At 40.0% G+C, this 22762-nt stretch overlaps 2 protein-coding genes and 1 pseudogene across 5 annotated transcripts in view; 1 reads left to right on the top strand and 2 right to left on the bottom strand.

Moving 5' to 3' along the window:
• PPM1E (protein phosphatase, Mg2+/Mn2+ dependent 1E) overlaps positions 1 to 22762 on the top strand; it is a 194540-nt gene that overhangs the window by 156221 nt on the left and 15557 nt on the right. Inside the window, exons 2-3 of the mRNA XM_027087227.1 lie at positions 14887 to 15005; positions 20682 to 20881. Coding sequence (XP_026943028.1) covers positions 14887 to 15005; positions 20682 to 20881 — 319 coding nt within the window. The remainder of the gene's footprint in view (positions 1 to 14886; positions 15006 to 20681; positions 20882 to 22762) is intronic.
• LOC113609714 (THAP domain-containing protein 4 pseudogene) lies at positions 745 to 2847 on the bottom strand (annotated as a pseudogene).
• Positions 15370 to 22762, bottom strand: part of TRIM37 (tripartite motif containing 37) — a 155620-nt gene continuing 148227 nt past the window's right edge. For 3 of the 4 annotated variants that reach the window (XM_027087220.1, XM_027087217.1, XM_027087218.1), the window contains 2 exons: positions 16474 to 16567; positions 15370 to 15795 (listed from right to left, as the gene is read on the bottom strand). In XM_027087220.1, coding sequence (XP_026943021.1) covers positions 15700 to 15795; positions 16474 to 16567 — 190 coding nt within the window. In that variant the 3' untranslated portion in view covers positions 15370 to 15699. The remainder of the gene's footprint in view (positions 15796 to 16473; positions 16568 to 22762) is intronic. The other variant, XM_027087219.1, reaches the window with a different exon arrangement.

The following is a 22762-nucleotide window of genomic DNA, read 5'->3' on the forward strand; positions in this document are numbered from 1 at the left end:
AAAAAAAAAAAAAAAAAAAAAAAAAAAAAAAGATTGTGTTTCTAGGAATTCACCTATTTCTTCTAGGATGACAAATTTATTGGCATGTCATTGTTCATAGTAATCTCTTATGATCCTCTGTATTTCTCTGGTGTCAGTTGTAACTTCTCCTTTTTAATTTCTGATTTTTTAAATTTGAGCCTCTTTTTTTTCTTGATGAGTCTGGCTTAAGGTTTATCAATTTCGTTTATATTTTTAAAGAACCAGCTCTTAGTTTCATCAGTGTTTTCTACTTCCTAGTCTCTATTTCATTTCTGCTCTGCTCTTTATTATTTCTTTCCTTCTACTAACTTTGAGTTTCCTTTGTTCTTCTTGTCGTTTCTTTAGATGTAAGTTTAGATTGCTTTTTTGAGATTTTTCATGTTTCCTGAGGTAGGCTTGTGTCACTAGACTTCCCTTTTAGAACTGCTTTTGCTGCATCCCATAGATTTTGGATCACTGTGTATCCAATGTACTACTGTCACTTTCTCCCTATATGTTTGTTAATATTTGCTTTATGTATTTAGATGCTTCTATATTGGGTGCATATATATTTACAATTGCTATATCTTCTTGTTGGATTCATCACTCTATCATTATGTAATGTCATTCTTTGTCTTTATTATAGCTTTGTTTTAAAGGCTACTTTTTTAATATAAGTATTGCTACTCCATCTTTCTTTTTGTTTCCATTTGCATGGATTAACTTTTTCCATCCCCTCACTTTCACTCTGTGTGTATTTTTTTTTTTATTTTAAAGAAATTATTATTGATGTTCGAAATTATTTAACGTCACGGATATTAGAACATGAATGAAAAAACCTCCACATGATTTTAAGAGTCTCCTATAATTTTTCTAATAGTTTACTATGTCTATTTTATTTTACATTTAGATCCTAATTCATTAGGATTTTATGTTTGTGTGAGATATGCAATACAAAGAGATTTCCCCCGTTCAAGTGGAAAACCAATTGTCAACCATTCATTGAATAGTTCTGGCTTTCCCAGCTGACGTGAAATGCCTTCTTTCTCACTAGCTGAACCCCCTTTCCTGAGATGCCTCGTGAGTGTGCCCTGAAGTGAGTGAGGTAAGCTCACCAACCTGGGCTCCTCTTCTACAAGGCACAGCTACTGTCATAGCCTCTGCGGAGACAGCAGGGAGCATGCAACACATGGAAGTGCTCAGAGGCCATCAGCAAGAACCCCGCCCCATAATAACCAGGCAGTGTGGGAGCCTCAAGGCTCTGGTACTGACCACAGGGTGGGGGCTAAGGGGACGGCCGCCTGCTCAGCTAGGGGAAGCTTGCTCTCTTCAGCTGGTCGCGCTTCTCCTGCAGCTTGCACGCCTGGCTGTCCAAGCAGCTGACCCTGTGTTGCAGGGTCTTTAGCTTGCTGTTCTTCTCCTCCTGCTCCCATAGGAAGCACATTTTGTTCTTGTTCTGCCAGGATGAGAAGCAGCAGGACTGCAACAAACTGACGAGTTTGTAGGCCCCCAATGCTGCCAGGATGCTCTCCTTGATGAACATGGGGCTGGTGTCCCTGTGCTCACTTAGCACAGCTTCTGTGCCTGGCTTCAGGGTAACATCTGTTGGAGGGGTGGAGGGGCTCTGGGAGGGCTTCTGAGGCATTGCTGTGAGGGACAAACTTGTGGGGCTCTGTGCCAAGCCCTTCTTGGGCCCCAGGCTGGTTTTACTGCAGTCAGGCTCCATGTCTCTCTTCAGCCTCTGTCGGTCAGCAGGCTCTCAGGGGACAGACAGCCTCTTTCCGGCATGCTTGGAGGAGAAACTGTAAGAATGAAGTGAGCCAGTAAATTTGCAAGCCCCAGGTACTGGGGGGATAAAGTCATCCATGGAAATGCCACTCTTACCTACCAGGCCCCCATCAGGGGAGGTGGTGTTCTGATTGCCAGCATCTACAGCAGACATGTTTGCTTCTCCCTGGCTGTCTAATGCTGCGCTAGCCAGATCGGCTTCTGGAGTACTTCCAGAGGCTGCTGCACCAGTTTCTGACTGGTGGCTTCTGGGCTGGCCCTGGGTGCAGTTTTACCCTACAGTGCAGCTCACTTCAACTTGCAGGACTCCAGCTTGACCACTGGGTTTTCACTTGAGGATGTTGATGACCCTGCAGCTCCTTGCCTGTCTGCTTCACTCACATGTCCCCTCAAGCCCCCTGAGGACTTTCTGGTATCCGTTCTCCTGGTGCATCCACGGCCTCCAGCTCCCTTCTTCTCAGTGAGGTGGAAGATGGAAGTTATGGCCACGATCTTGAGCAGTCAGTGCTCATCCTCCAGCCCCGTGGAGAAGCTTTCTTTGGTGAAGTGTTCATTACTGTGGAAAGACTACTTAGTGGGGGTCCAGTTATCCTTCTGAACAGCCTTTAATAACTGGATCAGACATTTTGAGTCCCTTAGGGGGAAACCTGTGGCAGGAGACAGCGTGCTTCTCCCCCTTGCCCTGTCAGTTGGAGTAATTTACAGCTGCACAAAAGATCACCATCTCGGGCCTTGGGCTGTCCTGCCACTGCCAGGCTCCAGCCCTTGCCTCGTTGAGCCCAGACCAGGGCAGGACCGCCCTGAGGGGAGGGTGCAAGGCAACATGGCTGCAGGACATGGGAGCCTGGCACACAGCTCCCACTGTATGGCAAGATGGCAAGATGGCGGCACCCAGCTGCCTGCCACCTGGGCAACCGGCCCTAGGCCTGTCTTTGTGTGTCTTTAGACCAGAAACGAGTGCTTGTAGGCAGTGTATATATGGGTCTTGTTATCCATTCAGCCACTCTGTGTCTTTTGATTGGCGCATTTAGTCTGTTTACACTTAAAATAATTACTGATAGGTATGTACTTATTGCCATTTTGTTTTCTGCTTTTTTTAGTTCTTCTCTGTTCCTTTCTTCTCATTTTGCTCTATTCCCCTGTGATTTTTTTTTTTTTTTGGCGGTACGCGGGCCCCTCACTGTTGTGGCCTCTCCCGTTGCGGAGCACAGGCTCCGGATGCACAGTCTCAGTGGCCATGGCTCACGGGCCCAGCCGCTCCACGGCATGTGGGATCCTCCTGGACCGGGGCACGAACCCGTGTCCCCTGCATCGGCAGGCGGACCCTCAACCACTGCGCCACCAGGGAAGCCCCTCCCCTGTGATTTGATGACTATCTTTAGTGATTTGTTTGGATTCCTTTCTATTTTTTCTATATGTATCTATTGTAGGTTTTTGGTTTGTGGTTACCATGAGGTTCATATATAACAGTATATATATATATGTATGTATGAATGATTATTTTAAGTTGATTATCTCCTAAGTTCAAAGGCATTCTAATCGCCCTACATTTTTACTCCCCTCACCACATTTAATGTTTTTTTGTTTTAATTAATTAATTATTATTTGTTTTTGGCTGTGTTGGGTCCTTGTTGCTGCACGTGGGCTTTCTGTAGTTGCGGCGAATGGGGGCTACTCTTTGTTGCAGTGTGGGGCTTCTCATTGTGGTGGCTTCTCTTGTTGCGGAGCAAGGGCTCTAGGCACGCGGGCTTCAGTAGTTGTGGCATGCGAGTTCAGTAGTTGCGGCTCGCGGGCTCTAGAGCGCAGACTCAGCAGTTGTGGCGCATGGGTTTGGTTGCTCCGCGGTATGTGGGATCTTCCCAGACCAGGGCTTGAACCCGTGTCCCCTGCATTGGCAGGCAGATTCTTAACCACTGCGCCACCAGGGAAGTCCCCACATTTAATGTTTTTGATGTTATATTTCACATCTTGTTGTTTTGTATATCCCTTAACTACTTGTAGATATAGATGGTTTTACTACCTTTTTTTTTTTTTTGGTACGTGGGCCTCTCACTGTTTTGGCTTCTTCCATTGCGGAGCACAGGCTCCGGACGCGCAGGCTCAGCAGCCATGGCTCATGGGCCCAGCCGCTCCGCGGCATGTGGGATCTTCCCGGACCGGGGCACGAACCCGTGTCCCCTGCATCGGCAGGCGGACTCTCAACCACTGCGCCACCAGGGAAGCCCGGTTTTACTACTTTTGTCCTTTAACCTTCCTACGAGCTACATAAGTGATTGATCTATTACCTTTACTGTATGTTTGCCTTTACTAGTGAGATTTTTCTTTTCATAATTTTGATATTTCTAGTTGTGGCCTTTTCTTTCCTGTTTAGAGAAGTCCCTTGAACATTTCTCTTAAAGCTGGTTTAATGGTGCTAAATTTTTTAGCTTTTGTTTGTAAAACTTTTTGTCTCTGCTTCAAATCTGAATGATAACCTCGTCGGGTAGAGTATTCTTAGTAAGTTTTTTCCTCTTATCCCTTTGAATATATCATGTCACTCCCTTCTGGCCTGCAAAGTGTCTGCTAAAAAGTCAGCTGATAGTCTTATGGGAGTTCCCTAATACCTCACTAGTTGCTTTTCTCTTGCTGCTTTTAAGATTTTCTCTTTAATTTTTGCCATTTTCATTATAATGTGTCTTGGTATAAATCTCTCTGGGTTCATCTTGTTTGGGCTTCTCTGTGCTTCCTGGACCTGGATGTCTGTTTCCTTTCCCAGGTCAGGGAAGTTTTCAGTTATTATTTCTTCAAATAGTTCCTCTGCCCCTTTCCCTCTCTCCTCTCCTTCTGGGACTTCTATAATGTGAGCGTTATTATGCTTGATGTTGTCTCAGAGGTTTCTTAAACTATCCTGCTTTCTTTACAATTCTCTTCTCTGTTGAGTTTGGGTGATTTCTACTACTCTCTTTTCCAGATTGCTGATCCATGCCTCTGTATAATCCGATCTACCATTGATTACTTCTAGTGTATTTTAAAATTTCAGTTACTGTATGCTTTAGCTCTGTTTGGTTCTTCTTTATGTTTTGTCTTTGTTGAAATTCTCGCTGTTCCTCCATTCTTCTTCCACATTTGCTGAGCATCCTGACGATCATTACCTTGAACTCTTTATTGGGCAGATGGCTTATCTCCACATTTAGTTCTTTTTCTGAAGTTCTTGTCTTGTTCCATTGTTTGGAACATATTCCTCTGTATCCTCATTTTGCCCAATTATCTGTTTATTTCTATGTGTTAGGTCAGTTGATTATGTTTCCTGATCTTGAAGAAGTGGCCTTTTTTAGGAGACATCCTGTGGGGCCCCACAGCACACTCCCCTCTGGTCACCAGAGTTATATGCTCTAGGTGTGCTCCCTGTGTGGGCTGCATGGTCCCTTATGTTGTGATGAGCTGACTGCTGTAGGTGCACTGGTAGGCAGGGCTGGCCCCTAGTCTGGTTGGCCGTGAGGCTGTGTCTTGTGCAGTGGCTGTGTGCCCACTGGAGGGCAGGTTGACTCTGCAACCCAGGACGTACATGGGGCTGCTGCTGGCCTCCTGGTTGTTGGGCTGGGGACCCCCATGGCTGTCTGCACAGCCTAGGGGGTTTGGAAGCCCCTGCTTTCTTAAAACTGGTCAATGGTTTAAAAATATTGGTTGAATTAAAGTTCCTACTAAAAAGCCATACATATTTTAAATTTTTGAATACATTATCTCTTAGTGAAAGGGACTAGAGATAGCATAAACCAGTTACTTGAGTTGACAACAAAAGTGTAAATATGACCATAGTTCCTGTTTGCCAATGGTTATCACCTGTTTACTAATACTAGCCCAAGTTTCATAGCCTACATGTAGGAACTCAACATCATGTTATGTGACATACTCTTATGTAAATGTATTGATTTTCTCCTCTTAAGGAACATTCATTCTAAGAAGTTAGGGAATGGCTTAAATATATATCAATATAAATCAGAAAGACAGAAGTTTATTTATTCAGCAAATACTTATTGATCACTGTGTGCCAGGCACTGATCTGAGCATCAGACATCAATGACCAAAAGTAGACAAAAATATCTGCAGTCTAGTGGGAGAAAGAATGCAGTCATAAAATAAATGATAAACATAATAAATAAGAAATGCATATTGTATACAAGAAATTGATGAAGGCTATGCAAAAAGAAAAAGAAAAGACTTACAACATGATAAGAGGAATTCCAAGGGCAGGAAGAGAAAGAACCATCAAATGAGATTGAGAAGACGGAATCCTGTGAGTGACAGAGGAGAGTGTGATGTTCTGGAAACCTAGAGAAGGGAGTTTATCAAAGTAGAGGGAATAATCAGCAGTCAGATGCTTCTAAGTGAGTCAGATCTGAGAACAGGGTGTAGGAGTTAGCAACAGGAAGGTACATTGATGATGTTGACAAGTTTCAGTTAACTTGTGCAGTTTCCTTTTGGTCATGGAAGAATAATGACGAAGAAGAGTTACTGCTAAGCTCTCTTCTTCTTCTTCTTTTTTTTTTTTTTCCGGTACGCGGGCCTCTCACTGTCGTGGCCTCTCCCGTTGCGGAGCACAGGCTCCGGACGCGCAGGCTCAGCAGCCATGGCTCACGGGCCCAGCAGCTCCATGGCTTGTGGAATCTTCCCAGACCGGGGCACGAACCCGTGTCCCCTGCATCGGCAGGCGGACTCTCAACCACTGCGCCACCAGGGAAGCCCTAAGCTCTCTTCTTTTTGTGGTCTTATGACACTAGTGGTAGTTTGATCTTTGGTAAATGTGTAACATCTAGGTTGCCATTCACAGAAAACTTAAGATCCTGCTGGCTATGCTTCAGTATCAACCTGGTCAGAGTGAACAAATGATTGTTAAGATTACACTGAGAGCAACAGTAGGGAATGAAATTTCTGTTGTAAGAACCCCAAACCCAGCACCTCAGGAGCCAGTCATTTGGTAGTTGGCATTATATATATTCAAGGCTAACTAAGAGAATCTGTGATGTGTGGGCATTATAATCAGCTGACTCCAGGTGGCGTTCCTGGAGGCTGCTATAGAAAGAAAGAAAATAGCTTAACGAGGAAGGAATTCAACCCTGAGTTTAACTCCATTTGGTCCACTAAGAAAAAGAATACCAAGTCTGGTGGAGAATTTGCCTTCTTTAATTTAATGTGTATTCTAGATTTAGAATACATATGATTAACTTGGGGGAGGGGAGTGATCAGAAACTTAACATTTACATGTTGTCACCCTAGCAAGGGCATGTTGAGTAGACAGCATCATCGTGATACGTGGGCTGAGGTGAGGCTGCTCCAGATGAGTTTCTCTCAGAGTTAATTGACAGAAACTACCCACCTTCAAGAATTTTTATTACCTTAGGAATGCTATGCCAAGACTGAAACACAGCTGTGGGTGCTGTGCTGACGCCCACATTGCCAGTGTCAGGAAGGATGTACTTTTAAACCTCTAATTTCTCTAATAATGTCTTTAGTGATTTGTGTAGGTTTGGCATTGTGAGGAAAATGCTTCCTGGCTTGGTTTATAACAAGAATTCAGTTTGCAGTCTTAAAATATGTATTGTCTTAATATGCATGTGGAAGATACTAACAAGTTAGAAAAAAGATCTGACTAAAATACTCTCCTGTCCATCTAACAAAACTTACCCACCCATGATATATGAAAATAAATGAAAATTAAATGTTTTATGCTAGAATAATCTATTTATCTGTTGGTTCCTGTTTTATACCAAGATGGCAATATATAGTGCTGAAAGAGAGCCAGCTTTCATATTCAATTCCAACCTGACTCCTTTCCTTTTCTCTAATGGAAAAATTGGATTGGACTCATGTCAACCTATAGAGTGGAGGAAGAATAAGCTTTTGTAAATAAATATTTTTAAAGAGGTAAGAAATAGCACTCTTTCTAAAAATTTATTTATTTATTTTCGGTACGCGGGCCTCTCACTGTTGTGGCCTCTCCCGTTGCGGAGCACAGGCTCCGGACGCGCAGGCTCAGCGGCCATGGCTCACGGGCCCAGCCGCTCCGCGGCATGTGGGATCTTCCCGGACCGGGGCACGAACCTGTATCCCCTGCATCAGCAGGCGGACTCTCAACCACTGCGCCACCAGGGAACCCCGAAGTAGTACTCTTTTGCTTGAAATATAAAGCTTCATAACCAGTTGGTAACTATATTATTTTATAGATGTTATGGCATGTTTCTTTTAATATATAAAATCTGAGGGATTCTTCCCTAACTGATAGATTCACTGCAAGGATTGATTATATTTATCAAAATAAATATACATTCAGCTTTTAAGTAGACACTAGTACATAAAGCAGAATATCCCTATTTGCTTACAAAAGGAATATATAGAATTTATTTCCATTCTGCTGGTGTATATATAAACATTTGTTTGGATCTGAAGTGTGTTAATTTTTACCTTTACATTGCCTTTGTCCCATCTTACAAACTCAAAACCTTATTGGAATAGAATCATAGAATTAGAATTTTAAACCTGGAAGAGACTTTAGAGTTATTTTATTTCACTTTCTTAATTTTTCTATTGAGGAACTGAAATCCAGAGAATTTAAGAATCTTTTTTCAGGTTACCCAGCTAGAATTAGAACCCAGCTTTCTAACTCCTTATATTTATGCTTTAATCTGTCTCCAACAAGTTAGTTGAATAGCAATTAAATAAGTTGGCAGAAACTTTAGGTCTCGCTTGTGTTTATGTCCAGGCTTCAAAGTGATCCCTAATTATTCTTCATCACTTAAAAAAATTCTTGCAAGCACATTAGGTGAAAGTAATGCTAGGGATTCTCCTATGACTTGGTCCTGTTATGAAATCTAAAGAAATCAATGCTCATCTAGAGCAAAAAACATGAACATACTCAGTACTGAAGTTTTCCTTCCTTGTGCTCCACTAATTATGATAATGATTTGAGTAGTTCCATAATGATTGTCTTAGTCTATTTGGGCTGCTTTAACAAATTACCATAGACTGGAAGGCTTATAAACAACAGAAATTTATTTCTTACATTTCTGGAGGCTGGGAAGTCCAAGATCAAAGCCTGGGCAGATTTGGTATCTAATGAGAGCATGCTTTCTGGCTTATAGATAATTGTCTTATCCTTGTGTCCTTACCTGGTGGAAGGGGCAAGGGAGCTCTCATGGGTCTCTTTTTCATAAGGGCACTAATCTCATTCATGAGGGCTCCACCCTCATCACCTAATTACCTCCCGAAGGTTCCACCTCCAAATTACATTACACTGGGGATTAAAATTTTAACATATGAATCTGGGTGGTGGGGGGGGACAAACTTTCAGTCTGTAACAATGATTTAACATCCATCTCATCCTTAAATACTGCTCCCAGATATACTCTATGGCTTTTTAAAGGACTAATTTGGGAAAATACTGATTAAAATAAAATAGTATAAACACTGATAAGTACTGAACTGTTCAAGGTCACTAGGATACAACTGTATTTTTATAATTCAAAATCTTCCACCAGGCATGTTTTGGGTTGTGGTTATTTCTGAAATAGAATTGAGGAGTCGAGACTGACCTACTCAGATAAATAGTCTGAGGATAAAGATGACACTAGCCAATTTGAGCAGCAGGGAAGAAGAGTCAGAACATTTATGAATCTGAGTTTTATTTTGTGTGTCTGAAGAACTATTGTTAGCTTAAAGCAAGACCCTGTGCTTTGTTTATAGAGTTCAGTGTATGAAGTTTAATAGAGCTGGATTTCTGCTTCGCAATACATAACACTGAAAAAGTCAGTATCCACAGAAATCCAAATATGCATTCATGTATTCATTGACAAATAGCTTTAATGAAGTGGAATTTTTTTTCTTTTTTTTCTTTTTTGTGCTTGTGGGATCCTAATTCCCTGACCAGGGATTGAACCCGGGCCCTCACCTGGGCCCTCGGAAATGAAAGCAAGGAGTCCCAACCATGGGACCATCAGGGAATTCCTGTGAAGTGGAATTTTTTTATGTATGTCACTAAACTTAAAAATTAAAACTAACCAGGGAATTCACTGGTGGCGCAGTAGTTAAGAACCGCCTGCCAATGCAGGGGACATGGGTTCGATCCCACATGCCACGGAGCAACTAAGCCCATGCACCACAACTACTGAGCCTGTGCGCCTAGAGCCCATGCTCCACAAGAGAAGCCACCGCAATGAGAAGCCCATGCACTTCAATGAAGAGTAGCCCCCGCTCACTGCAACTAGAGAAAGCCCGCGTGCAGGAATGAAGACCCAACACAGCCAAAAATTAATTAATTTAAAATAAATAAAATTTAAAACTAACCAGACCCCTAATGATATCTCAACATTGTTCAAAAGGTGTTTATGCATATAGTTCGTATATGACTTAGACATAAACTAAAGATTTTATTTTTATCTATGACTGTATAAAGTCTGTACTTGTATTCCCAAAACAAACAAGAAAGTAACAAATTGGTATGTATGAAAACGTATTTCCGTTTGTTTGCAGGATGTGAATTGCTTGAAGATAGGAATGGTAATAAGCACTTATAAATATCTGTTAATATAAGTAAATAGCAAAAGAGTGTTCTTGGACTATATTTGAAGGGCCTTAACAAGATTAATTTGATTTTAAAAGAGCCAGTCCCCCAAAATGACACATACTGCAAAAGTTAAAAAATTTCTAATCATACTCTTCTTCAGCAATGTTCTCAACATAGTAACATTTGTAATCCCAGTTCCCCAGATTGCCTTGATTACTGGCCCTCCTCTGATATTTTCTATGTAATACATTTGCCAAACTTTAAAACTCTAAAACCTGCTGTATAGGGATCTTTCAAGTATTGTATGAGAAATGATGAAAGCAAGCAGTTTGCTATGTTATTATCATGTTAGTTTCTCTCGGTAGTTCTCTTAGAAATGACAAGCTTTAATGATAAGCTTTCATTTGAGTTGATCAAATATTCTCTGATGTGACTATGTTTTAAAATATATTTGCAATTCTGATTTTTCAGAAATAATCACTTTCAATCAGAGTCAAAACCATAGGAACTTATTCATGCTAAGTGTTGTAGCTTTTTGACATGTAGGAATAGCTGATGTGGGTGAGGTGTCTAGCTTGATGTTTTATCTCTAGCTATTCATCAGCTAATCCTCCTCCCTACTTCACTGAAAATATTTTCATTCTGTCTGACAAAAAGTAAAAAATTACATTAACTGCGACTAAAAATGTATTGCAGATGACACATTAATGAGACTAATGGTTCTTGCCTTATTCTCTGAAGTTTTCACAGTTCTTACCTTTGGTGAACGAGATCCAGATAGTTTAATAATTATACAAAAGATATCCTTTGTGGGGGCAACTCTTGGGAACAAGGTTGCAATAAAGGTTTTCAGGTTTTTTTAAACATTCATTTTAAAACAGCAAAGGGACCAAGTAAATGTTATAACTATATACTAAAAGTCCACTTGGGCAAAATATCTGGATGTGTCCAGTTAATCAAAATAAAGCGTGATGAAAGGTAAAGACAGGCAATGCTGACAAAGAGTTTAGGTCTATGAAGGAAGATTTTGACTCATCAAGAAAAATTCGGTTAACTTAGCATGAAAGAAATGGCAATATTGTTTATAAAGCATTTGGATTTCAAAGGATGCCATCAATTTATTTCATAATTGTTAAAGGGTAGTAACTTTCAAAATTTTTTTCATCATAATCAGGATTCAGTATATACTTAATATATATCTGGAGTACTTAACCTTTACCTCATGCACCTTATTCTATTTCCTTTTTTTTAAAAAAAATCCTCACAGTTCATAAATTGATTTACCCACTAATGGATCATAATCTACAATTTGAAGAATACTGATGATGAATGATAAACAGAATTTAATAAGTTTTTTATTTTCCCTTGGGGACTTAGAAGATAAACATTTTAATTTTATCTCTTTCTAAACCACTCACTTTCTTGGTCCCACCTAAACCCTGTTATCACAAAAATTGCACCAGCTCCAAAATCATACACACAGGTATCCTCTTCTCAGACTACAACACTCCATCCTTTTAGGTTATATGCCCAAGTACTACCACTACCACTAAAATTCTTTTTTTTTTTTTAATATTTCTATAGTGTTATTTATTTTATTTTTTGGCTGCGTTGGGTTTTTGTTGCTGCGTGCGGGCTTTCTCTGGTTGCGACGAGTGGGGCCTGCTCTTCGTTGCGGTGCGCAGGCTTCTCATTGCGGTGGCTTCTCTTGTTGTGGAGCACGGGCCCTAGAGCGCGCGGGCTTCAGTAGTTGGGGCTCACAGTCTCTAGAGCGCAGGCTCAGTAGTTGTGGCGCATGGGCTTAGCTGCTCCGCGGCATGTGGGATCTTCCCCGACCAGGGCTTGAACTTGTGTCCCCAGCATTGGCAGGCAGATTCCCAACCACTGCGTCACCAAGGAAGTCCGGCATAAAAGTTCTTAATTTTGATGTAGTTCAGTTCAACTCTTTTTTACTTTTGCTGCTTGTATTTTTGGTGTCATATTTAGGAAAGCCATTGCCTAATCCAAGGTCTTGAGGTTTTACTGCTGTGTTTTCTTTTAAGATTTTTATAGTTTTAGCTCTTATAATTAGGTCCATGATCCATTTTGAGTAAATTTTTGTATATGGTGTAAGGAAAGACACTAACTTGATTATTTTGTGTGTGGATGTCCAGTTGTCCCAGCACCATTTGTAGAAAGTACTATTTTTTCCCCATTGAATTGTCTTGGCGCCCGGTCAGTGGTGATTTATTTACATGTTATTAAATTCAGTATCTGATTTTTCCCTTATCTTGTTTGACTTCTCAGTAGTATTGACACAGTTGACCATTCTGTTCTTCAAATATTCTACTCTCTTGGTTCACCTTTTACTTATCTTGCTGTCTTTTCAGTATTTATAGGTTCCTTATCTTCCACCAAGCTTCTCAGTGTTGGGTTTTCAGTTATTATGGCTGTGTAACAAATTAGCACAGAACTTAGTGGCATAAAACAATCATTTATGATGCTCATAGTTTCTTTGGGCCAGGAATTAAGACTGGGCAAAGCAGGGTCAGCTTATCTCTGTTCCAGGATGTCTGGGGCCTCAGGCTGGGACTGGTATCATCTGAAGGCCTTTGCCATTACATGTCAGGCAGTTGATAATAGCCATTGACTGGGAGCCTCAGCTGACACCCACATGAACCTGTCCATGTCCCAGAGGGAGGGGAATGGCAGAGGAAGGGGAGGAAAAGGAGAAAAGGGAGAAAGAGAGAGGAAGAGAGAAGAGAAAGCCAAGGGGAAGTCTTGTAGTCTTTTATGACCAAATCCCAGAAGTCACAGCATCACTCTTGCCACTTTTTTTTTTTTTCGTCAAAGTCTCATTCACATTCAAAGAAGGGAAAACAGATTCTGCCTCTTCACTTGGAACGGTAAAGTTCTTAAAGAGCATGTAGGACCAGAAGTATTGCTGTGACCTTTTTTAGAAAAACAATCTGCCACCGTCTGTTCTGGCCGCACAATTCACATCCTTCCCACATGCAAAAAAGTCACTCGCCCTCCCCACAAAGTCTCCCAAAGTTTCATCCCTTCATGGCATCAGGCTCAGGCTTGAGGTTCAGGATCTCAGTGAGGTCAGGTCCAGGTGAGATTCCTTGGGTATAATTTCTTGATGACAGCTCCTTGAATATAGTTCCATTTGATTTGAAAACTTGGGGACAAAAGAGGCATATTATCTACCCCCTTCCCCACTACTACCCAACATACAATGCGTATGTGGGGAAGGTACTTACTATTCCAAAAGGGGGAAAACAGGAGGCACATAGAAGTCACTGGTCCATAGTAGTTCTCTTTTTATGTTTTCTCTATGTGATCTATTCTATTTCCATAGTTTAAAAAAAAAATTTTTGTTTTTTGGCCACGGTTCGCGGCTTGTGGGATCTTAGTTCCCCCGCCAGGGATGGAACCCATGCCCCCTGCAGTGGAATTGCGGAGTCCTAACCACTGGACTGCCAGGGAATTCCCCTCTATTTCCATAGTTTTAAATACCATCCATACATTCATGACTTCAAATTTCCTAACATCTCTGAGCTCCACACTAAAATATATAATTAGCCATCTGACACCTTCACAAGGATATCTCACAGATTTTTCCAACTTAACATGGCTAAAATGAATTCTTATTTTCTACTTTACCCTTTTCCTCCACAAATCTGTCTTTTCCTGGTTTCTCCATCTAGGTGAATGATGCCACCATTCACCGAGTTGCTCAGACCAAAACCTTAGGACTCAGGCTCATTCCTTTCTGTCTCTCACCTCTACATACAGTAATCAGCAAGTTCTATATTTTCTTTCTCCAAAATCACTTTTTTAAAAAATCTCACCTGGATTACAACAGTCTCCTTATTGGTCACCCTCCTTCATTCTTGCTGCCGTCCAATTTTCTTTGACACAGCAGTCAAAGTAATATTTTAATTAATATGTCTGGTTATGACACTGTCTAGCTCACAATCTTCAGTTACTTCCCCCTGCATTTTGAGTAAAATATCCATATAACTGGCCTGTTCCTGTTCCTCTGACCTTATTCCTCACTACTTTCCCCCTTACCCACTATACTTTATCTTCTTTGGGCTTCTTCCGGTTCCTCAAACATACCAAGCTTTCAGAAAGGGCCTGTACACATGCTGTTTTCTCCGTCTGGAATATTCTCCCCCAGCTTCCCACTTCCACATAACTGCGTCTTTCTCATCCTTTGAGGTATGGCATTCCTGACTATTCTAAGTAGGTACTTCCCTTTAATACTTTCAATCCTATTTGTTTCCTTTATAAAACGTATCGCAATTTTAAGTTATATCCTATCTGTTTACTTATCATCTGTCTCCCTAAGCCTCCCCAGGTCAGGGGCCATATCTGTATTATTCACCAGTGTATACCCAGTGCCTAGGTGACTGCCTACCATATTATATGCCCTCAACAAATATGTAGTGAATATTGTTTAAAGGTATAATTTTGTTTTGACACAATGTTAATAATTAATAAGTAATTAGTGATCATTTAAAATGTGACGGTTCCTAATTCTTACTGAAATAGCCTTTTTTTTTCTCTTTTAGTAACTGCCCTTCCTTTTTGGCTGCTGCTTTAGCCAGAGCCACATCAGATGAAGTCCTTCAGAGTGATCTTTCTGCACATTATATTCCAAAGGAAACCGATGGCACAGAGGGGACTGTGGGTAAGTACTTTTCTGCATTATTTGTTTTAAATTTTAAAATCTTCTCCTGTGTAGCGATTCACAGAAAATGTCTACAAAATACTGTATCTAATTATGTTTACCCACTGGTTGATTTTATAGTAGTAGCAAGAGAAAAAAAAGCAAAAAAATTTTTTTCAAACTAATCAATAAAAGTAGGGAAAAGAGGGGAAAATACAGGCATATTTTGAAACCACATGAAGGTAACTGGAGTGAGAGATTATCGTAACAGTATGTTATCATAAATAATACCTAGATAAATGGAGAGGTGACAGTTATGTAATGTGATTTAATTGCCTGGATCATTGTACATCTTTTTTCCAGGTAAATTATGAGGCTTTAATTATTAACGAAGGCATGTTTATTAATGTGTTAGCCTTATACATATTTGACAGACTAAAAAAATACCAATTGTTGTAAAAATTAGGGAATGGCTACTCAAAATTGTTGGGAATTTTAATATTTCACTGTTTGTTCTATTTTAAGCATTTGCCTTTAAACATGGTGCAGAAGGAACAAAGCGTATATTAATGAATCAGGACAGCTGGATTCCAGAGAATGTGAGGCAGATATAAAAATAAACATTCTTATTCTTCCTTTATCTCTCTAGATAATTTTTGACAGAAAACTGGCAAAGAAGGAATTCCTCTGCTTGTTTTTACTGAGAGTAATTGATTCACTTGGAACCAAATTGTTCCAGAGTCAAGTTGGATGGAATTCCTGCTGCAAAGCATTGGTCTTTCCTCTTGTACTGATGCATGAAGTAAAAGCCCTATAATGAAAAGATGAGGGAGATTAAATTCTGCTTCACTGCAGCCAGGGTGATGGCTTGACTCAGCTCCAGCTCAGTACAGTGACATTAACGACTGATGAGTAATTTACAGCTGTGAGGGGGTGGACTGCTACTTTGGACAATTTTCTCTTTTTCGCACCCTTTTTAATTTAATTTTATTTTTCCATTTCAAGCAGCAATTATTTATATACTGATGTTCTTACACCACTTCCTGCAGGAGAATACTTAACGTAGCAAGATGGAAGTGTTGCCCTACGTGCCTACTTTGGAAGAATTTTCTGAACCCCCATAAGATAGCGAAAGTGTAATTAAGGATTATTGTTTTGGTGGATATCATTGGTCATTCAGATTTCATATTTTCCCAAGAGACTACCCAGTAATGTCTCCGTGCCACTGCTGTGATTCAGAATGATCTATTATAGTTCCAGACTGTTTGCACGTCCTTCCTCTCTTTAACCCAAATCACTCAGTGTGAACTGCACTGAGGAGAATCTCTACAGGGCGTATTGTGTTTAGCCATACATCAGAGTGGGAAATGAGCATACTGAATAAGGCCTGCTGTCATTGTCTTAAAGGCACTGAAGTCCCCACTGAAATGCCCTTTGACTTTTCTCTTAGGTGTTTCCAAAAACAGACTTAAAGAAGAAAAATCCTTACCTTAAAGTTCTTTTTAATGTTTATGTCATCCCTAACAATGTTTGTTAAACAACCTTGCATTTCTGTTGGCAGACATAACTCCTGTCCAGAAAACCTAAAATCAATTTAAAATATACCAATGTAAAAATTAAAAACAAGAAGGTGAAAATGATCACTAATACAGAGGATATTAAAAGAAATTATGAAAACTTTGTGAAAATAAATTTGAAAACCTGGGTATCTTCTAGAAATATACAAGTTAACAAAACTTTACCTAAGAAGAAAGAAATTGAGAAGATTGTCAAAAAGGACAAAAGGCGTAGGTGATTCTACAGGTGAACATTTTCAAACAAGACAGATAATTCCATTGCTTTTTAAAATGAATTATCCAATTGCATAGGGAAAGAAGGAAAATTTGCACAGCATAACACTGATACCAAAACTTGCCTAAGACAAAACTAAAATAAGGAATGAGAGATAAGTCTTAGTAATCAATGTAAAAAATCTTAAGTGAAATATTTGTATATTGAGTACAACAATTCATTTAATGAGTATTTTATTGAGGGCTTACTATAGCTTAGCACTGTCCTGGGGAAACAGCAGTGAAAAAAACAAAAATATTGGGACATTTATTACATAATTTGTATATTAATAGGTCAAAAGAAAAAAACAGAATAATCTCTAAGGATGCCCAAAGAAGCATTTGATAAACTTCAATATTCATTCCTAATTTTTCAAATACACTTAATAGAGTAGAACTAGATGGATACATCTTGGACACTGTAGGACCAGATTTGGCTCAAACCAAAAACCTAGCAGGTATGCTTAAAGTATATACTAAAGAATTTTTTAGCTGCAAGTGACCGCTGGCTTCAGCAAAACAATTTACTGGCTCCCCTTCAGGTAAGGGCTACACAGCTAGATTCAAGGCTTCACATGATGTCATAAAGACCTGGCATTTCTCCAACCATCAGCTGTACTCTTTTTCATCTTGATTTTATTTTCAGGTTCTGTGGGATGGCAAAATGGCTGCTAGGAGCACCAGATGTTCATCTGCCCAGGTTCAAAACAAGCAGGAAAATAAGAGCGACTTTACTCAGTTGCTCCTACATAAATCACAGGATTCACTGTAATCAGCCCAGCTTAGGTTATTTCCCTTTCCTGAACGAGTAACTGTGGCCAGAGGAATGTGGTTCCTAATTGGCTAGACCTGAATAACGTTTTACCCCTAGATGCACATGGACTGAGAGTAGAGAAGGAAATGTTCCTGGTAGAAAGAGGAATGTTTGCTAGGTGGCAAATAACACATGAAAACAAAGTTCTGACTCAGAGTAGCAAATAAATAAAATAACTAGGAATAAATTCAGTAAGAAATAAGAAGGACCTATGTTAAAACTCTATTGAGCAACAAACAAAGGATTTAAATTTATGAAACAGTATAACTTGTTCCCGAATAAGACTTAATATGAAAAAGAAGTCAATTTTTTCCCAAATAACTCTGTAAATTCAATATGATCCCAAACACAATGGCAACACAGTTCCCCCTCAAACTTTGACAAAATAATTAGTTCATCTGGAAGAATAAACATGTCAAACTACCCAAGTGACGTCTTTTAAAGTTAAGAATGATAGGAAAATTAGTTCTCCTCATATTAAAGCACGTTATAAAGTTATAGTAATTTTTAAAGAATGGCGTCATTGTAGAAACAGTTGGAGAGATCAGTGAAGAAGAATTAACAACCAAGAAGCATACAAATATTTTAATATTTTAGTGGTTATTAAAGTTTGCTTATTCATTTATTTAGTCAACATCTTGTGAGCTCCTGCTATCTGCTAGGTACTTACTATGACTGATCCAGGACAATTAAGACACAGTCTCTATCTGCTATCTAATTTGGGAAAAGTAGAGCATGGGTGTGAGTCAGATAGACTCACAGATAGACTCACATAGACTCACAGGCAGTACTCACTGAGAATGGTATTGCCTGTTTGTGAAATGTTCCAGAGACATAGAATGTAGCATGTAGTCAATAAATGTTATACATTGTTTAAAACTGTGGTAAGAGCTATAATAGATGGTGTGATCAAAGACAGATCTGGTGGTCTACTGAATATCAGAGAAAGCTGGTATTGCTTCCCTTGATCAATTTAATCTGTCTACACCAGGGCTGTCCAGTAGACAGCACAATGATGGAAGTGTTCTCTACCTGCATTGTCCAATGTGGTAGCCAGTGGCCATATATAGTTACTGAGTACTTGAAATATAGCTAATGTGACCAAAAAACTGAATTTTAAATTTTATGTAATTTTAGTTAATTTAAAGTTAAATAGCCACATGTAGCTAGTAAACTACCTGAATGGACAGTAGAGGTATATATACTAAGAGTCATATAAACAGTAATAATCAAACCAAAGTATGATATAATGTTTTATATTATTATCTGGGAATCTGGGAACTATCCTGGTAGTTAATATCAGTTATTTGTTTCACCCCACCCCATGCTCCCTCAAAGTTTCTGAATTCACTTATTGTTTTGCAGTCTTCTGTTGTGATTGAGTCAAATGCACACCCAAATGTAGGGTCTGGATTTGGGGGGATATGCTGTTGCAGAGACCAGATGGGTTGGAGAGATACAAATAGGTAATTGCTGGCTGAAAGAGACAGTCTCTGGTAACTGGTGCTTTAAACAAACAAACAGAAAGATTGGAGTTGCTAAATGTTGGGTTGTCTACTGGCCTCAGTTTTTCCCTCTTATACACACCTCCTCAGGTTGTGCTTGCTCTTTGAACTTCTTTTCTCTTTCAAATGTACCCCTGACTTTCGGTTATATAAAAATGTCAAAGGGGACAAAGTCACAAACATGGTTTGCCACCCTGTACTATGTTAATGAGAAAAAGAAAAGCAACAAAAACCTTGAGACCAGATTTCTGAGTATAGTCACTGAAAGAAGAATTCTGAATAAGAAAACAGGTAAAGTTACAGATTAAGGCAACAGCAGGGTAAAGAATAAAGAAATGGGAGTCTAAGTTCCCAGGCCATTCTAGAACATGTAATCTCTCTTCTTTGAGATTTGTGCTCTAGATCAGAAGAGGTATGTGCAACATGTGTGCCAATGTGGCACACGTTTTCTCAGGCTGTCAAGCTATATCTGATTGAGTAAAGTTAAAAAAAAATTTTTTTTGGAGAATTCTAAATTTTTTTACTTGGGATGTAGGGGGACCCTCTAAAATACTGGCCTGAGATAACCTAATCTTCCCTTGGTTATTTCAACAGCTGCAATTTGAGTAGAGGATCGCTTGAGTGGAGATGATGTGAGATACAGTCTCTTCAGTACTATTCAGTGTTGCTTGAAAGGCTTACACACCTGTCCATCCACTGAGGGATGCAAGGGAGCCTCAGAAGTGAGCTTAGTCTACTCCACTTAATGGGTCAAGTAGTAGACTTAATAGTCTAGGGTGAAGAATCGTCTGATTGCTATCTCCTTTCTTCTATCTAGGGTTATACACATAGACAGAATGTAAGCATGTTTTCCTTAGAGAAATATCAAACTTTTAGACTCATTTGTTAACCTCTTGGTTAAACTATTTAAGCTATTGCCTACCACTTTAATTTAAAAATACATCAGATAACAAAAATATATAATTTAGTTCTGAATTATAATCAGTTACAGGAAAGAAAAGTAAGGGAACTGGAGTGAGGTAAAGGAAAAGGTCAGGAAGAAAGAGAGAGACTTAAGACAAATGGTAATCAAAGTAAACTCTTCTTATTCGTGTTGTTTATAAATGAATGATCTGTTTTCATAAGGCTTTCATATTCCAATTAGTTGGATGACCACTGTTCATATTTCAGTCATTCTTCTAAGCACAGGGGGCTTGGGTTTCCAGATGATAACCTTGGCAGCCAAACAGAAGTGCTCTGAACTAGATGGTGTTGCCAGAGCACTTCACCGGCTGGAAGAACTCCAGCCTAGGAATAGATCAGCCCTGCTCAGAGGTTTTCTCCTCATGACATAAGGATATCTTAGTGGCAGCTGCTGGCTGATGGTTTTCTGCTAGATAGGTTGTCATTTTCTCTCTTCAGCAGCAACATTTCGCTTCTCTTGAGAAGGAGGAACTTCTTCTATTAAGGAGGAGCTTGACCAAGGTGACCTACTTTGGTCTTTACCAAGCAGGCAAGTGAAAAGCAGTTTTACAAGGGTCTTCACTGGGGGTTTCTGTTTCTTTCACAGAGATTGAGACAGTGAAATTGGCCCGTTCTGTCTTCAGTAAACTACACGAGATTTGCTGCAGCTGGGTGAAAGACTTCCCTCTCCGCAGGAGACCCCAGCTTTATTATGAGACATCAATCCATGCCATCAAAAACATGCGCAGGAAAATGGAGGACAAACATGTCTGCATTCCTGACTTCAATATGCTCTTCAACCTAGAGGTAAAGGGCACTTCTGAAGTGTCAGTGAGATTTGGAAAGCAAAACACCACCACAGGCCTGTTTTCTACCGAGAGAACTTCTAATATGCTGTAGTAATATCTCTGATAGGTTCGAATAGGACTAAGGGCAAAGTGGCACAAATTTGCTTCCATTAGTTGAAAGGAAAGGAACTATTTTACGTTATTTTTTTTTTTAACATCTTTATTGGGGTATAATTGCTTTACAATGGTGTGTTAGTTTCTGCTTTATAACAAAGTGAATCAGTTATACATATACACATGTTCCCATATCTCTTCCCTCTTGCGTCTCCCTCCCTCCCACCCTCCCTATCCCACCCCTCCAGGCTGTCACAAAGCACCGAGCCAATATCCCCGTGCCATGCGGCTGCTTCCCACTAGCTATCTACCTTACTACGTTTGTTAGTGTGTATATGTCCATGACTCTCTCTCGCCCCGTCACAGCTCACCCTTCCCCCTCCCCATAACCTCAAGTCCGTTCTCTAGGAGGTCTGCGTCTTTATTCCTGCCTTACCCCTAGGTTCTTCATGACATTTTTTTTTTTTTCTTAAATTCCATATATATGTGTTAGCATACGGTATTTGTCTTTTTCTTTCTGACTTACTTCACTGTGTATGACAGACTCTAGGTATTTTACGTTATTTTGAATCGGTAATGCATTCACATGGTTTAGAATTGGAAAATAAAAATCCCTCTCTTATCCTTGTCTCTCAGACACTTCATATCCCCTCCACGGAGGCAAGCAAAGTTACCAGACCTTGTGTAACCTTCCAGAGACATTCTATAAACAGATAAACAAAAAAGAAAGCTGTTATATCTCAATAAAGCTGTTTTTAAAAGGAACCTATTTCTATAGTATAATCGAACGTTGTCTATTAAGTTCCCACATTACTATGTTTCTGAAGCAACACAAAACACAAACATAAAAGAATAAATTTAGACTAAGACAGTTTTCTGATCTCATGTGACTTTACTTTTTAAATCTTGGTTTCTGAGATAGGAAAGTAGCTGGAATTGCATTTCATGAATCTCTGTGACTGACAAATTGGATCATATGAGCCTTGTCAATTTAATAACCATTTTCTTATCTTCCTCTTTTTTTTCTATTATGTTAATGCAAACAGATGTAGGTTTGTTTCCTATGCCTGTCACTTGCCGCTTTTCCTCACTCAAGTCCATAACTTAAAAATTACAATGTAGTGATTTATACAAAGCACACTGTTTCCTTCATTTAGCAGCTAACTTTAAATTTTAGCTGACTGTCAAGGTCTGGTAAGCAGTGATGGTGGGCTGGTAATTGGTGCTTACGTTACAAGAAAGATCAGCTAATACCACACCCGTGCAAATGTAACCCCTAAAGGCTGTACTGTGATAAACAGCCCTTAAATCACTGCACCCACTTGAAGATTATACTCAGGTTTGAGGGCATCATGGCCGTTTGTTGACCTGGTTGGTTTTCATTTTGCCTCAAAAATCAACCCAAAGGCCTCACTCAGAAAGGAGCGCTTTGCTGTAGTGAAACAGACCTTGAGGGCAATTTGGGAACATATATTTAGACCCTTATAAATTTTCACACCCTTTTTAAATTTTTTTATTTATTTATTTTTGGCTGCGCATGTGCTTTCTCTAGTTGCGGCGAGCGCGAGCGGGGGCTACTCTTCGTTTTGGTTTGCCGGCTTTGTGGGCTTCTCATTGCGGTGGCTTCTCTTGTTGCGGAGCACAGGCTCTAGGCGCACGGGCTTCAGTAGTTGTGGCGCATGGGCTTAGCTGCTCCACGGCATGTGGGATCTTCCCGGACCAGGGCTCGAACCCGTGTCCCCTGCATTGGCAGGCGGATTCTTAACCACTGCACCACCAGGGTAGC

Source organism: Aethalodelphis obliquidens, unplaced genomic scaffold, assembly GCF_003676395.1.
Source record: "Aethalodelphis obliquidens isolate GAN/ISIS:26980383/991018 unplaced genomic scaffold, ASM367639v1 scaffold58, whole genome shotgun sequence".
NCBI classification, from domain to species: domain Eukaryota; kingdom Metazoa; phylum Chordata; class Mammalia; order Artiodactyla; family Delphinidae; genus Aethalodelphis; species Aethalodelphis obliquidens.